The sequence below is a fragment of the Quercus suber genome, unplaced genomic scaffold (assembly GCF_002906115.3).
Source record: "Quercus suber isolate HL8 unplaced genomic scaffold, Cork oak 2.0 scaffold_18, whole genome shotgun sequence".
NCBI lineage: Eukaryota > Viridiplantae > Streptophyta > Magnoliopsida > Fagales > Fagaceae > Quercus > Quercus suber.
The window spans coordinates 1,642,260-1,658,114 of NW_027069483.1; the positions used below are offsets into that span (position 1 = coordinate 1,642,260).

Consider the following 15,855-nt stretch of genomic DNA (forward strand, 5'->3'; position numbering starts at 1 on the left):
AAAAAAAAAAAAAAAAAAAAGAGAAAGGATGCAGTAAAAAAAAAAAAAAAACAATCGACACCCCACCTTCAGAATCCTCCGCTTCCAAAGAAGTAGCAGCACCAGAGGCAGATCTCGCAGTGGCTTGGCCTGGAAAGAAGAAGAAAAAAAGAAAGAAAAGAAAAGGAAGAACTAAAAAAAAAAAAAAAGAGAAGGGGTGCAAAAGAGATAAAGCTGAAAAGCTATATAAAAGAAAAGAAAGGCTCACCTGTTTGCCTGGACGATGATGGGCCTCCCAAAGTCTTTGTACTTAACCCAGTCTGAGGTAACATGGTCTTGACAGGACTAAGAATCTGCTCAAGCTGAGGACCTGAGGACGCGAGAAGCTTGGAAGCCTCAGGATCCTGGGCAGCCTGGACGTCTTGCATTGGTTGCCCAGTCTCCTCAGCCATGCCACCACTGGGAACCTCCTCCTCCCTACTCTAGGATGCAGCTACAGCCATCTCTTCCTCCAAAGTTTCACCAACCACAGGGGGAGGAACCTCAACCTAAAAAAAAAAAAGAGAGAGAGTGAGGAACAAAAAAGAAGGAAAGAAAGGACGTGAATAACAGGGCAGCACAGACATATAACACTTGTGAAATAAATGTAAGGAAGCAGCAAAAGACACAGATAAGGAAAGCCATACCACATCTTCACCAGAAGACTGGCTTTTGCCCTTCTTGGGATCTAGCTTACGCTTAAACTACAAAAAAAAAAAAAAAAAAAAAAAAAAAAAAAAAAAAAAAACAACAACAACAACACAATCACCCATTAGTCCAAAAAAAAAAAAAAAGGGGGAGAAACGACAAAACTGCAACTTAAAAGAGCAAAGGAGGGACGAGGCCTTGCCCTTCTCTCTCTTTCAACAGGGTCTTCAGGTCTCTGTTGTTTACTACGGGTACGCCCAGAGGGTCCCGAGAGATCATGAACTGAAGGACTCACAGGAACCTAGGGAAGAGAAGACTCTACCTTAGTCTTCACTCGGCCTCTTGCAGCCAAAGGTTGTTCCACTTCCTTCTCTTCAACAAGTATCAACTGCTTCTGGGATTTTCCAGTCTTCTTCTTCCTCTTTGACTTAGGACCGACATCCTCTACACTCTCTTCAGCCGCGGCCTCCTTCAACTTTTCCTGTTTAACTGATTTCTCTTTACTCATGCCAACGGGAGTACTGGCACTTATGGCCTCTACTGCCCCCTTTTTAACTGGTACCCCAGCAGAAGCACCAACAACAAGATCACACCCCAACCAGTTCTCTGGGAAATCCTGCGCATAAGTCACCCAGCCTTCCCTGGAAGCATGCCATTCTGCAAAGCCAGTTTTGCTGCTCACAGCCATGGAAACAACACCAGCAGTAGGAAGGGACAGACGCCTGTTAGATGTTGGGGCGGAAGAAATGTCAGGGTTGGGTACTCTCCCAATTGCCCCAGAGCCAGCATAATCAACAAAGGACTTCTGAACATCCTCTAATAACCAACATAGCCACTGGAGGCAAAAACTCCTCTCTGAGAGTTAGGCACTACAAACTGAGGACTCTGTTTTGACCAATAGGAGAAGGCCTGGAGTCTCATGAAAGGATCCAAGGAAGGAAGAGAAGGAACTATGTCATTGAACGCCGGGGGAACACCCTGATCAAAGCCAAATTGCCGAAGTACTCGATGCGCCGAGTAATGGGTGTACCGTGGGCCAGTCGAGGAAAGCACAGGAAGCCAGGAAGGACTAATGCAAGCCAAGTAGGCTAAGCTGCCTTCATCACCACTACATAAATCAAAAGTATTCCCTGTAGAAGACAGAAAGGGAGATAACACAGAATTGCAAACAAAACCAGTACCAAACTCCCGGGGGGAGCGCCAATTCAAATGGCCTGTTTGATCAAATAACTCAACCAAATTAAGACTGCCACCTTTTAGACTCAGCCAACGAAAAATAATGGGGAGGCTGTCAGTAGAACTGCCACAAAACCCTTTTACCACATCAGGAGATCCCTGAAACTTATCTTTCACAAACTTTAGATTCCTACATTTTGCTAAAGTAACTGAAGAACGATCCCACATAAATACCTGGAGAATGGCGCAATGAAGCGAAGAAGTGATAACATAACAAGAATCACCCTCAGCCTCATCTCCATGAAGTTGATCCAATTGAGAGTAAACATGGCCCAAAAACATGGGGGCCAGAGGATATTGGGCGCCCTGAGCCAACTTAATCGCTAAAGGAAAAAGAGTAGACTTAATTCCATACCCGGGGAACTCGCTGAACAGGAACTTGCTAAGCCAGAATGCAAGGAACCCGGCATGCTTGACTTCCTTATCCTTTTCACGTGAAAGAGTCATAACCCACCTACCCATCCTGGCCGGTTTCCCACCAGGAGAAGCAGTACGTCCACCAAAGTGAGCGAATAATTTCTCTTCCACTTCGAGATCCTAATCAGAAAGCTTGATATTAAAGGGGTTTTCATCCCCAAGCACCGGAAGGAGAAAATTATTGACCACATCCTCCAAGGTAAAAGTCAGTTCACCAACAGAAAAGGAGAAAGTGTGCAGAGTAGGGCACCAACGGCGCACCAAATGCCTAAGGCCTTTGGCATCTCTGAAACCCTCGAGATTCCTGGAAATAGCCACTGCCTTTAGGACGCCGGCACGATCCAAGCGACCCACAAACTCCTCGTCAGAAAGCTCATTATCTACCCAAATGGGCCAGCTTTGGATCTTTCCAACAACAAAATCGAAGAAGATGGGAACCGCCTCCCGAAGTCCTCGCCTAATTTGAAGATCAAAAATCTCCCTAGGGTCTGGAACTTGTGCAGAACCAGCAAAACCCGCTTGACCGAAAAATACCCAGGCGTGAGAAGATGGAGGGGTTTCGCCATGAGACACCCGAGGAAAGAATAAGCTAGGAGTATACCAGGGGTCTCGCAAAGGAAAAGCAGGGCGCCCAACGACAAGCTCATCTTGCTCAGAACTAGAGGAGCCCTCGCCTTCAAAGGGACTAAGAGTATGCTCCTTTCTTTTTCGAGAAGAAGAAGAAGAAGCCATCGGAGTAATGGGTATCTGGAAAGAAGAAAAGAAGATGGCGACGGGACTGATCGAAAGAAAAGAAAAAGGGTTGAGAACAGAAGACTCAGGTAGACAAAAGAGAGTAAATGAGAAAATGCTAGAATGAAGAAATAAGAGCAGTTAGAGAAGAAGATGTGTGAAAAGATGCGCCAGTTGCCAAGAATTAAATTTAAAAGAGAAGAAGTTAGCGGCAGTTATTAATGAGTGTTATGGGAAACGTAAAAGTAGGTGGTGGGAGTTTTATTTCAACCCAACTGCCACGTACCACGAGAAAAGGAAGAGTCACAAAAAAGGAGGAAAGAAGCGAAAAAGCCAGGACACCGAAGAAATGGAAGATCAGGATCCCATAGAAGAATCAAAACAAAAGAAGATCCTACAAAAAAAAAAAAAAACTCACGCATGGGCTGCAGGCAACCCATGAGCTCGGGGGGCTAAATGTTGAGGTGCAAAATAATTAAATAGCCACAAATAGGCCCAGAAAAGAGATGGAAAAGACTTTGGGCCCATTTCACAAAAAAAAAGAGAGAGAGAGAGAGAGAGAGAATAAAGGGTGGGCTCTCACAATAAAGGAAAGAAAGGAGAAAAGAAAGAAAAGGAAAGGAATCTAGAGGATCTGATCCAGAGGTCCACGAAGAAAAGGGCCCAAGAAAACAGATAAAGAAAACAGCAAGCCAAAGCAAGCCCAGAAGGAAGAATTGGGTCGGGACGCCCAGAAACAATACTAGAGGCAGAGGATCCCCGGACGCGTGAGGTGAAACTAAAGCAGATTTGAAGAGAGAAAAAAAAAAGACAAAAGGCACGCGGACCTTATAAACCAGGCACACAGTGGAAGTACAAAGCAAAGATGCAGGAGATTTGGTTCCAACCATTTGAAGAAAGAGACAAGGAAAAGTACAACTGGGAAAACTGGGAAAGCTGGAGCAAAAGCCAAAACGCCTCAGGTCAACCAACGGGAAAATCTGGAAATGGGAAGCTAGCTGGGAGACTTTCATCCGGTCGCAGCAAAAAGAAAGGAACTATGAGAAAAAGGGAAACGACATGATCCTGAAGCAACCAGGCACTGAACCGGCTTCAAAGGGCAAAAGGGAAAAATCGGTAGTACCCCCAGGAGCCTGAAGCTGTGCTATAAAAAGGGGGGAAAGGAAAAGGATAGGGCATTGGATTCTGGATGCTTAGATCATTCGTCAAGGCATTCAAAGTCATTTCTCAAAAGTTTCAAAAAGATTGTAAAAGAGACTCTGTAAAACTAAAGGAAAAACAGAGGAATCTGTTCTCGGTATCCCAGAGGCAGCCACTATAGTACACGCTCGGATTCAACGAATTCAAACTTTGCAAGTCTTTGGAGCTTGAATGGCTATCAAAGTCTGTAATTTTTGAACTCATTTGAACCTTGCATCATGTCTTAGTGAGCTTTGTAATCACAATTAAAAAGAAACTAATGAAACATACCTCACTAATTAGAGGATCCCTAACATGTTCTTTGCATTATATTCCATTTATTATGCATTTCCTTTACTGTTAAATGTCATTCAATACAAATATTTTTAGTTGTTTGTAATTGTAGGAAGTTTGTTCTGTGCACCAATCTATTCTTAAAACAACCCGTTAGCTGCGGAGAATTGATCCCAGTCCACCAAGAACCTCTCACACGGCCCAGGATCCTTGGGCCATAGTGCAAAAAAAAGCACTCTCACAGATGTTCAGGCCTTTCACCTTTGGTGCTTCTTTCTTCTTGCTCATGTCGATTGGCTTGGGTTTCAAAGGATTGAGCACAATCTTCTTACCTTTAAACATAAATGAGCAAGAATTGGATCACCCATAAAAGGTGACATCCAAATCATAAAGCCAAGGTCTACCTAAGATAATTTGCCCTACATCCATGGGAATTACATCACACCATAGTTCAGCCTTGTAGGTGAGGAATTGAAGTGAGACAACACATCTTTCTTTTATGGCTATGGAGGAAGTATCCACCCAAGAAACTTTATATGGGTTAGGTTCAAGCCTAGGGGGAAACAACGGTAGAGGACACTGCATTAATGCAACTCCCACTATCTATAATCACCTTGTAGGTTTTGTCCCCACACTTAGTGTAAGTTTGGAAAATGACACTATTTCGCCAATCATCAGTGTCCCTCTGCTCTGTCAAAGTGCACCTTACCACATTCACTCTAGGGACACCAAAGTCCTTGAGGTCATCAACCTGAGGAAAAATGGCTCTAATGCATGCGAGATAGCTAAGATCATCTTCCCATTCTGCCTCAACATCTTGGGTTCATTCAACATTTGGATCATACACTAGCTCCTCAACATCTTCAACCTTTTCATCATCCTCCTAAATGACAAGAGCCCTAGAGGGACACCTAGTTGCGATGTGTCCAACCCCATTGCATTTGAAGCATTGGAGGTGAGAGCCTAATTTTGAAGGCTCATTAACCACACCTTTTCCCTTGTCCTTTTTTTCTATTGGGGTGCTATTGGGGTTGACCTTAGGGGGTAAGGCAAGTCTAGATCTGCTACCAAAAGGTTGAGAGTTGGTAGGACTACTTCGGAGCTCAGAACGTCGCCAAAAGATAGATTTGGATGCTAATTCACAATTCCTAGCGAGGTCATAAGCTTCTCTTAAGGTAATGACTCCTCGGGTGATAATCTCGCCTAATAGGTTAGCATTTAAACCCTTCTTGAACCTATTGAGTGTGACAACCTCTTCCTCGGCTATTTGAATTCGCCTCTTAAACTCCTTGAACTTCTCTATATACTCAGCCACATGAGCAGTGCCTTGCTTTAGGTGATCCCATTCCTCAAGGAGGGAGCTCCTATAAGTTGGAGGAAGATAATTCCTCGAGAGTGCATCCTTCATCTCAAGCCAATCAATAATGGGGGGCTCACGTCGTCGCCTAAGGGTTTCCTCAAAGTCCTCCCAAAAAAGGTCAGCTCTTCCAATTAACTTCATCTTGGCATACCTCACTTTCTTGTTCTCAGCCTAATGGTAATAGTCAAAGAATTTCTCCATTTGACGCAACCAATCAGTGAAAACCCATGGGTCTAGGCAGCCATCAAAGGTGGGTGCTTCTATCTTATCCTTAAACATCCTATCATCATAATCCCTAGGGCCGTTGTGATTATAGTGATCATGTTCAAAGTTTGGAGCCCTATTAAAGTAACCGAAGTTATGTTGCCAAGCATGTTATCTCCTTCATGGTTAATGGTCTCTCGTTGAGATGCTTCAAGTTGCCTAACCCTATCAAGTAAATCATGGACACTTTTTGCTAGGTTTTCTATGGTTTGCTCTAAGGAGGGCCTAGACTCGGAAGTGGATTGATGTTCAGAGTTTGACATGATGCAATCACTACGTAGATGCATACACACTATATTTAGGAATGCAATTGAGATTCACAAAAGCTCAAGTAACCAATTTTCAATGTAAAATTAAGGTCAAGCAAAAGTACATGTAAAGATTAGATCAATGAATCAAAGGAGTAAATTGCAGTCAAGTAGTGACAGTGTTCACAATATTGAAAGATAGTCCAAATAATAGTCAAATTCCAATAAGCTCCACAATTAATAATGAGAATCAGATAGTTCAAAGAAATTTTTTTTTTTGGAATTTTAGAATGGGTACAGAAAGAAAGCATAAATAATAAAATAGCTAACTGGAGCACAAAATGGGTAGGCTAGTGGGGTATGGTGGGACATGCACATAAAAAATATAATGATATTATTCTTCAATGAGACAAAATTGAATCCACCAAAAAGAGAGTGAGAATTGTACCCTTGTCAGTGGCCAACTTACTGCACTTGATAGTCACGCGCTTGGTTCCTCAAGTGAATGGACCTTACTTGGACCAATGTACCTGTGGATGAACAATTTAAAGGCCCAATACATGCAGTGGGCTATCACAGTAACAATAACTTCTTTTTCTTTTTTCTTTTTCTTTTTTTTTTCTCTTTTTTTTTTCCTCTTTTTTTGATTTTTTTTTTTGCAAAAATAATAAAATACACTGAATGAACGACACGGACTAAAGAAATTCAAAAGAAGAACTTTAAAAGAACACATAGTACAGACTAAAAAAAATGAAAACTACAAAACTAAGACAACGAAAGACAGCGGCAGCATGAAACGAAAAATCACTCGGCGATGAACGGCGGTGCTAGTGATCGATGACTATGGCGGTGCAAGACGGCCGGGAAGACAACAGCGGCTCGAATCGTGGAGGAGTGGCGGCGCGATGTCTTGGGTCTTGGCATTGGTGGTGGTCGACGCACTTGGCAACGGTGGTTGAGGGTGAAGATAGTGTCGGCGGCGGTGAAGTGCTAGTCTGTGGGTTTCGGCGGCTAGTGGGTCAATCTCGGCAGTCGTGGGTCGACGTTGTCGATGGGTCTCGGCGTGGGCCTCTTTTTTTTTTTTTTTTTGGATTTGTGGGTGTGGGTTCTATGATCAGAGGCGGGCACGGATGGTGGTCACCGATTTTTTTTTTTTTTTTTTTTTTTTTTGGGATTTGTGGGTGTGAGTTCTGTGATCAGAGGCGGGCACGGATGGTGGTCACCGGCTTGGGAGGCGTCACTGGCTTCTCTGTTGGCTTAGGAATGAAAAACTCATGTGGGGTTGCGGGGTATATATGGATTGCAGGGGCTTGTTTGGGCTTATTCAGGATCTTATGGGGCAAAAACATGAAAGGTAATGTCATCTTTGGCTAGCTTACTCTTTTGATGGTTTTGCTTTCAAGTGGCTGTCTACGGTTGTGCGTTGTATGGACCAGAAGTCTACTATGATACCGAAACTAACGTAGGACAACCACAAACAACAATAGAATAAAAGATAAACCCTAGGAGTCAGCGCCTAAGGGTTGCTTGGAGTCAGCACTAAGCAAAACTGGAGTTAACACCAGTAAAAAGAAAACATACGTTTTTAATAATTCCTAAAAAACCGTCTTACAATAATCCCCAAAAAGTGTTTAAATAGCTAACATGAAGAAACCCTAATTATTAAATGTTTGGGCTTGCTAATAGGCTCTAGCCATAAGGCCACAGGTTGGGCCGTCTTATCTTTCCTCCTATACGTGCGTGTAATTGGAGGCTTGTACCTCATGTCCGCACCACAAAGTCTATCATACAAAGTAGGTAATTCTCCAGAAATCTCACATGCAATCAACCACATTTTAGCATACTGCACAATCAGAACCACATAAAGTACAAGCGACCTAAACAAAGTCAAGATTGTGGACCTTGAACCTTGTTGAGTTACACTTTCAAAAATAGGGTTGGTATAAATAAATATTAAAAAAAACACTGTACTTCGAAAAAATTCAGAAAGATATATTCTCGAATTTACTTCTCCTAGGTCCTTTTCAAATTTCAAAGATATCAAAAACCAATTTTTGTGCTATAAAAAAAATTTAAACTTCTATAATTACAGATGCCTACAGCAAAGAAAGGCTTTTGGTATTCCAGGATCTAGGTTGCCCCTTTACATGGGCCAGAATGGTGACTTGCACCATGCTAAATGCTATCAAAGACGCAAGGGAGGGCTTAGCATGGCATAATTGGTGTAATTGCGTATCAAAAGCACCCATTAAATGTGTAACAAGCATTCAAGGTTTTATTTGTGTAATCATCTATCAAAAGCACCCATTATATGTGTAACTAGCATTCTTTTAAGCATTCTTTTAAGCATTCATACAAAAAAAAAAAAAAAAAGCATTTAAGTCATTACAAAATGTATAGCAAAGACTTGAGAGATTAAATTTATTTATTATTAGTATAGCTTGGAAAATGACCTAAGCTACAAAAGAATGCAAAAGATAATGGAATGCAATCATTTGAATTGCTTCTTTTTTTCTTCTTTTTTTCTTTTTTTGCATCAAAGCAAAAGTTCTTTTCTAGGACAAAAAAGTACATGTATTCTTTATTTATTAGAAATTGTCAAACCTCCGAGTAAGACGAAAAATACAAGACAGGAGCTCAATGACGAATGAGTGGTTACATGTTACAACTATGTTCTTACATGATCAAAAGATATTTCCATGGAGCTTTGTCTTTAGAACTTTTGGGATTTCGTTGGTTCCCTCACGATCAGTGGCAGATTTCCCCTTTGGTTGGTGGAATTGGTTGGGGAAGCACTCATCTAGCATTTGGAATTTAGTTCTGTTATGTTTGATGGGGTGTATTTGGAGGGAATGTAATCGGCAGACCTTTGAGGACTTAGATAGATCCAATGACCAGTTGCTTGCTCTTTTCACTGGATCCCTTTTTGATTGGTCTAAGGCTTGGGGACTCACATCTAGTGATTCTCTCTCTTTGTTTCTTAGCTCTCTTTGTCTTTGTAATTAGTTTTTCCATTCTGTTTCTGCTTTTCTTTTCTTTTTTGTAATTTCTGTTTTACTTTGTGCTAGTTTGCATAAAGCAGTTTATTGAATATACTTCTTTCTTACTTATCATCGAAGATGTGACTGCAGGTGAGTTTTCAAAATTGGTGACTCATCAAGAATCCTTGCAGTCGGTTAATGAAACAAAAGCAATGGTCAAGTTTCAACTCAAAAAGTTTCTTTGTATGGGGTTTGCTGTTGGAAACTGCAGTATGGAGGAAAGATCTTCCAAAATGTCCACTTTGACATATTTCTTTTGTTTTCTTAATGACTATTGTTATTGTCAAAATTTGTAACATTATCTACACGATTTCTTAATTGCACCTATTTTCAAGCCCTTACTCCATATAGAAAATAGGCCAAATCAAGGTCCATGGCGAATAATAATGGATACGTGTCATTCTCATTTCTTAACAACAACAATGATAATAAGAACAACTACACATTAGAAAGAATGGAAATGACAACTTTTAAGAGATTTTTATAGAGATAATAAACAATAATAAAACAACAGTCAAATCATAAATTAATTCCTCGCATATAACATGTGAGATACTTCAAAAGCTTGAGGCCCTTAATTTTGAAATTTGATTGTAATACAACCAACACAATGGTTTATTCTTCTAATTTTTTTGAATATTGCAAACCTTGTAATTGAATTCAACTATTAACTACCTAGGGAACTTGGACTATTCATTTGTAGTTGGGATTTGGGGGATTGAGGGAATGGTTGGCAATGTTAGTTTTGGTAGAGTTGGAATAATTGGGATAGACGAAATTGTGGGTTTTGGGAGTGTTGGCAATGAAGGCAAAGGTGGAAGTGTTGGCAATGAGTGCAAAGGTGGCAGTACCGGCTTTGGCAATGAAGGCAAGGTTGGCAGTGTGGGAATGACTGGTAATGTGGATTTTGGAAGAGTTAGGATAGTGGGAAGAGGTGGAATTATGGGCTGTGGGAATGTTGGCAATGAAGGTAAAGGCGGCAGTGTTGGCTTTGGCAACATTGGAAATGAGGGCAAAGGTGGCAATGTTGGCTTTGGCAATGAAGGCAAAGGTGGCAATGTTAGTTTAGGCAAAGTGGGAATGGATGGAATTGTGGTATGTGGGAATGTTGACAATAAAGGCAAAGGTGGAAGTGTTGGAAACAAGGGCAAATGTGGCAATGTCAGCTTCGGCAAGGTTGGCATAGAGGGTTGATCAATAGATTGTAGAAGTGTACGAGCTGCAAGGCTAACATTAATGTTTGAGATGGACATTGCAATGAATATAAATAAGATGAAGTACTTGAAAAATGCCATACTATTGGAGTACTTTGTGTTACAAGATTGGAAGAAAAAGTCTCTTGTGTAACAACAAAGGAGGTAGTGGTTGTTGGGGATGATAATGGTGAGTGGTATATATTGAGGTACCAATAATAAATGTATGTAACTTGCAATTTATTTTTCATTTAATGAATATGACTATTGAATGGAAACTTATTGAGGCCTCTTATTAAAGTTACAAATGTATTTATTATTTTAATCTTAAGAGTTACAAAATTTTAAATTCTGCTTGAGACTTATTCAACCCGTTTAACTCATGTAACTCTTTGGCCCATAGTGCCTATTAATACTCTTTAACTTACACACTCCCTCTGCCGAAATTATGGTGAAACTGATGGTCTTTTTTTTTGTTGCACTTTCGCTGAAGGAATATAGAAAAGACTATGTGAGAACTTGAGCACACATATTAAATGGACTGGTAATGGCTGCTGTTGTTTACCATACTATAAAGGAAAGTTAGAGTCGGAATCAGTCTTCTTAGGCAGGTTGGTTAGAAAGAAAGACTATCCTTTTTTTTTTTTTATAGCTAAAGGACTCTTCAATGTAACTCCTGTGCTTCTTGTTTTAATGAAATTTCTTCTCTATTTGGCCAAAAAAAAAAAAAATTCTTCTTAATCAGGCAAGTGAGAGAGAGATGCTACATGCATCTGATACATAAGAAACCACCTTCTAGTGTAGGCAGTCTTATTAATCAATAGTTGGATTTCCCTTATGTGTACAGCTGATTGCCTAATTATCTTAAGTTTGGTTCTGATGTTGATGAATGTCACAGCAAAAAAAGGTATAACTTGGAGAATGACCTATGCTACCAAAATTAGAAACATAAAATGGAACTGGCAGTCATTTTGGATTTTTTTAAAATAAATAAATTTCAATAAGCCTAAAGACACACATAATTTTACATCTAACTAATGTGTTAAGTTATGATTGGTGCATGATAAAATAATGTCAATCGTGGATCTATGTAAAAGTGATACTACTCTTATCATAAGTTGACAACACAATAATATGGTTTGAAATTGGGTGTGTATGTAGAATTTTTTAATAAAGCTCACAATAATTTCTATGTTTTTTGTGCCCAAATTATGTGGTTTGGATTGGATAACTGTGTTTTGTGCGAGCGTGTGTTGAATCTATTAGCTGTTTATTGAATTTAGCTATATAACTATTTATGAGAAGCCTCAATTGTTACTTAATAGTTCTTTTAGGATATAATTGTGGTTATGGGGATGCCAACTTAGGCGAATTGCTTACATAAACAATGGGGAAGTAGCTTGAAAGGAAAAAAAAAATATATATATATATATATATATATGTATCTCTAAATTAATCTAATCTAATATGGCTTAGAGAATTCTCAATTTTGAAAACCAAACATAAGTAACGTGAAGAGTTACAAAAAAAAAAAAGAAAAAAAAAAGAAAAAAAGAAGAAGAAGAACTTAAATGTGGGCAAAGAACATTAAAAAAACTATATAAAAATCTAAATTTTGAAAACCAAAATATTGTTTCATTTTCATCATTAAATAACTTTTACAACTGCACTTGAATTTTCAGACACCTGTGTAGAACGTGACACCAAAACTTAGCCTCAGCTGCATCACTTATGACATGTAAGATAATTTATGACACCTTATAATCATACACGAATCAACATTAAGAAACATAGAAATAAATGGGGGCAAAGTTTATCGTACAAAGTAGGTAATTCTCCATAAATCTCGCATGCAATCAACCACATTTTAGCAAGTTATAGCACAATCAGAACCACATAAAGTTTAAGTGACCTCAATAATTTCAAGATAGTGGACCTTGAACCTTGTTGAGTTACACTTTCAAAAATATGGTTGGTATAAAAAAAAAAAAATTAAAAAAACACTATACTTGGAAAAAATTCATAAAGATATATCCTTTTCAAGTTTCAAAGATATCAAAAACCAATTTTTGTGCTATGAACAAAATTTAAACTTCTATAATTACATATGCCTACAGCAAAGAAAGATTTTAGAGTTTGGTATTCCAGGATCCAGGTTGCCCCTTTACATGGGCCAGAATGGTGCCTTGCACCATGCTAAATGCNAATATTTTTATTTTTTTTTTTTTTTTTTTTTTTTTTTTTTTTTTTTTTTTTTTTTTTTTTTTTTTTTTTTTTTTTTTTTTTGCATCAAAGCAAAAGTTCTTTTCTAGGACAAAAAGGTTCTGCAAGTACATGTATTCTTTATTTATTAGAAATTGTCAAACCTCCGAGTAAGATGAAAAATACAAGAGAGGAGCTCAATGACGAATGAGTGGTTACATGTTACAACTATGTTCTTACATGATTAATAGTATACAGAAATAGATATTCCTGTGAAGCCAAATAATTGTTATTGTAAAGAAAATATAATTAGCAACCAATTGGAGCCTAATGTAAACGACCTCTGAGTTGTGCAGGAAGAGAATATAGGGAAGGAACTTGAAAGAACACTACAGTTTCACCATGAAAGAACTTTTACAACTACACCCACCCACTGCACTTGGATTTTCAGTTACCTACACACAACACCAGAAGGTAGCCATAGCTGTATCACTAGTTTGACATAAGATATTTGTTGACACCTTATGATCAAACAAGAATCAGCACTAAGAAACAAAAAATGAAATGGGGTGCAAAGTTTATCATAGAGCCAAGACCAAGGAGGACCTTGAAACTTGTTGAGTTACAAGCTAAATACCTAACCCTATGGTTTTTAAACTAGCTCCTGTTTACTGAAGGTTCATAATTTTGTGCAATTCTATTGAAAGAAAAGGATTTGTCCCTTCAAATTATGCAGGAAATAAATAAGGACCATTATTATATCACTTATTCACATTCAAAAATTGTAACTTTGAAAGTTGTGCTTAGCAAAGTCTAAAAATAAAATTATTCCACATCATTGAACTGCATGACATGATGCTTCTAGAATTTTGAGGAATCAGATTGCTTAAGAGCATCTTCAGGATGACCAAAACCAGTAGAATGAACAATGTCAACTTAGAGAGTAAGTTTTTTCTCTGAGCCAATTAAGACAGTACTAGGGCCTGAATTCCAGGTCAAAAACAGGAAATGGTTATTATATATATATATTTTTTAATAGGTGGAAATGGTTATAATATTCACTTTTGTATAATCCAAACAGCCTCTGCAATTGAACTTCGTTAGCATTTCTTAGATATCTTTTGGCTACTACAGCCCACCTAGTAGAGCATGAACTTAAGCTCATAATTTATTAAATAGTTTTTTTTTTCTTGATAAGTAGTAATTTATTAAATAGTTTAGGTGATTATATGTTATGTATAAAATGTTTATGCTATCATAGATCAAGTCAATCTTGTACAAGGTCCCAAAATTTCCCTTAAAACTCACTCCACATTTATGCACTTCAATAGATAATATGACAAGAAACACTGAACAAAGAATATTTCTATCAAAAGATATTTCTATGGAGCTTTGTCTTTAGAACTTTTGGGATTTCGTGGGTTCCCTCACGATCGGTGGCAGATTTCCCCTTTGGTTGGTGGAATTGGTTGGGGAAGCACTCATCTAGCATTTAGAATTTAGTTTTGTTGTATTTGATGGGGTGTATTTGGAGGGAATGTAATTGGCAGACCTTTGAGGACTTAGACAGATCCAATGACCAGCTGCTTGCTCTTTTCACTGGATCCTTTTTTGATTGGTCTAAGGCTTGGGGACTCACATCTAGTGATTCTCTCTCTTTGTTCCTTAGCTCTCTTTGTCTTTGTAATTAGTTTTTCCTTTCTGTTTCTGCTTTTCTTTTCTTTTTTGTAATTTCTGTTTTGCTTTGTGCTAGTTTGCATAAAGCAGTTTATCGAATATACTTCTTTCTTACTTATCATCGATGATATGACTACAGGTGAGTTTTCAAAATTGGTGACTCATCAAGAATCCTTGCAATCGGTTAATGAAACAAAAGCAATGGTGAAGTTTCAACTCAAAAAGTTTCTTTGTATGGGGTTTGCTGTTGGAAACTGCAGTATGGAGGAAACACCTTCCAGAATGGCCACTTTGACATATTTCTTTTGTTTTCTTAATCACTGTTGTTATTGTCAAAATTTGTAACATTATCTACACGATTTCTTAATTGCACCTATTTTCAAGCCCCTATTCCATATAGAAAATAGGCCAAATCAAGGTCCATGGCGAATAATAATGGATGCATGTCATTCTCATTTCTTAACAACAACAATGATAATAATAACAACTAGACATTAGAAAGAATGGAAATGACAACTTTTAAGAGATTTTTATAGAGATAAATAAACAACAATAAAACAACAGTCAAATCATAAATTAATTCCTCGCATATAACATGTGAGATACTTCAAAAGCTTGAGGCCCTTAATTTTGAAATTTGATTGTAATACAACCAACACAATGGTTTATTCTTCTAATTTTTTTGAATTTTGCAAACCTTGTAATTGAATTCAACTATTAACTACCTAGGGAACTTGGACTATTCATTTGTAGTTAGGATTTGGGGGATAGAGGGAATGGTCGGCAATGTCAGTTTTGGTAGAGTTGGAATTATTGGGATAGACGGAATTGTGGGTTTTGGGAGTGTTGGCAATGAAGGCAAAGGTGGAAGTGTTGGCAATGAGGGCAAAGGTGGCAGTACCGGCTTTGGCAATGAAGGCAAGGTTGGCAGAATGGGAATGACTGGTAATGTGGATTTTGGAAGAGTTGGGATAGTGGGAAGAGGTGGAATTGTGGGCTGTGGGAATGTTGGCAATGAAGGTAAAGGCGGCAGTGTTGGCTTTGGCAACATTGGAAATGAGGGCAAAGGTGGCAATGTTGGCTTGGCAATGAAGGCAAAGGTGACAATGTTAGTTTAGGCAATGTGGGAATGGATGGAATTGTGGTATGTGGGAATGTTGACAATAAAGGCAAAGGTGGAAGTGTTGGAAACAAGGGCAAATGTGGCAATGTCAGCTTCGGCAAGGTTGGCATAGAGGGTTGATCAACAGATTGTAGAAGTATACGAGCTGCAAGGCTAATATTAATGTTTGAGATGGACATTGCAATGAATATAAATAAGATGAAGTACTTAAAAAATGCCATAC

General features: G+C 38.7%; 1 protein-coding gene across 1 annotated transcript; it reads left to right on the forward strand.

Moving 5' to 3' along the window:
• The first annotated feature begins 7,608 nt into the window (after positions 1 to 7,608).
• LOC112002499 (uncharacterized) lies at positions 7,609 to 15,627 on the forward strand. The gene is made up of 5 exons (XM_024034654.2): positions 7,609 to 7,750; positions 9,465 to 9,527; positions 10,117 to 10,626; positions 14,586 to 14,648; positions 15,239 to 15,627. The coding sequence occupies exons 1-5, from the start codon at positions 7,609 to 7,611 to the stop codon at positions 15,625 to 15,627; spliced, it is 1,167 nt and encodes a 388-aa protein (XP_023890422.2).
• The last annotated feature ends 228 nt before the right edge of the window (positions 15,628 to 15,855 follow it).

Coding starts and splice junctions, on each gene's coding strand:
- LOC112002499 (XM_024034654.2), top strand. CDS start 7,609: ATGGTGGTCACCGGCTTGGGAGGCGTCACTGGCTTCTCTGTTGGCTTA. Junction 7,751..9,464: donor ATGGGGCAAAAACATGAAAG/GTAATGTCATCT, acceptor ACTTTGTGCTAG/TTTGCATAAAGCAGTTTATT. Junction 14,649..15,238: donor CATCGATGATATGACTACAG/GTGAGTTTTCAA, acceptor TTAACTACCTAG/GGAACTTGGACTATTCATTT.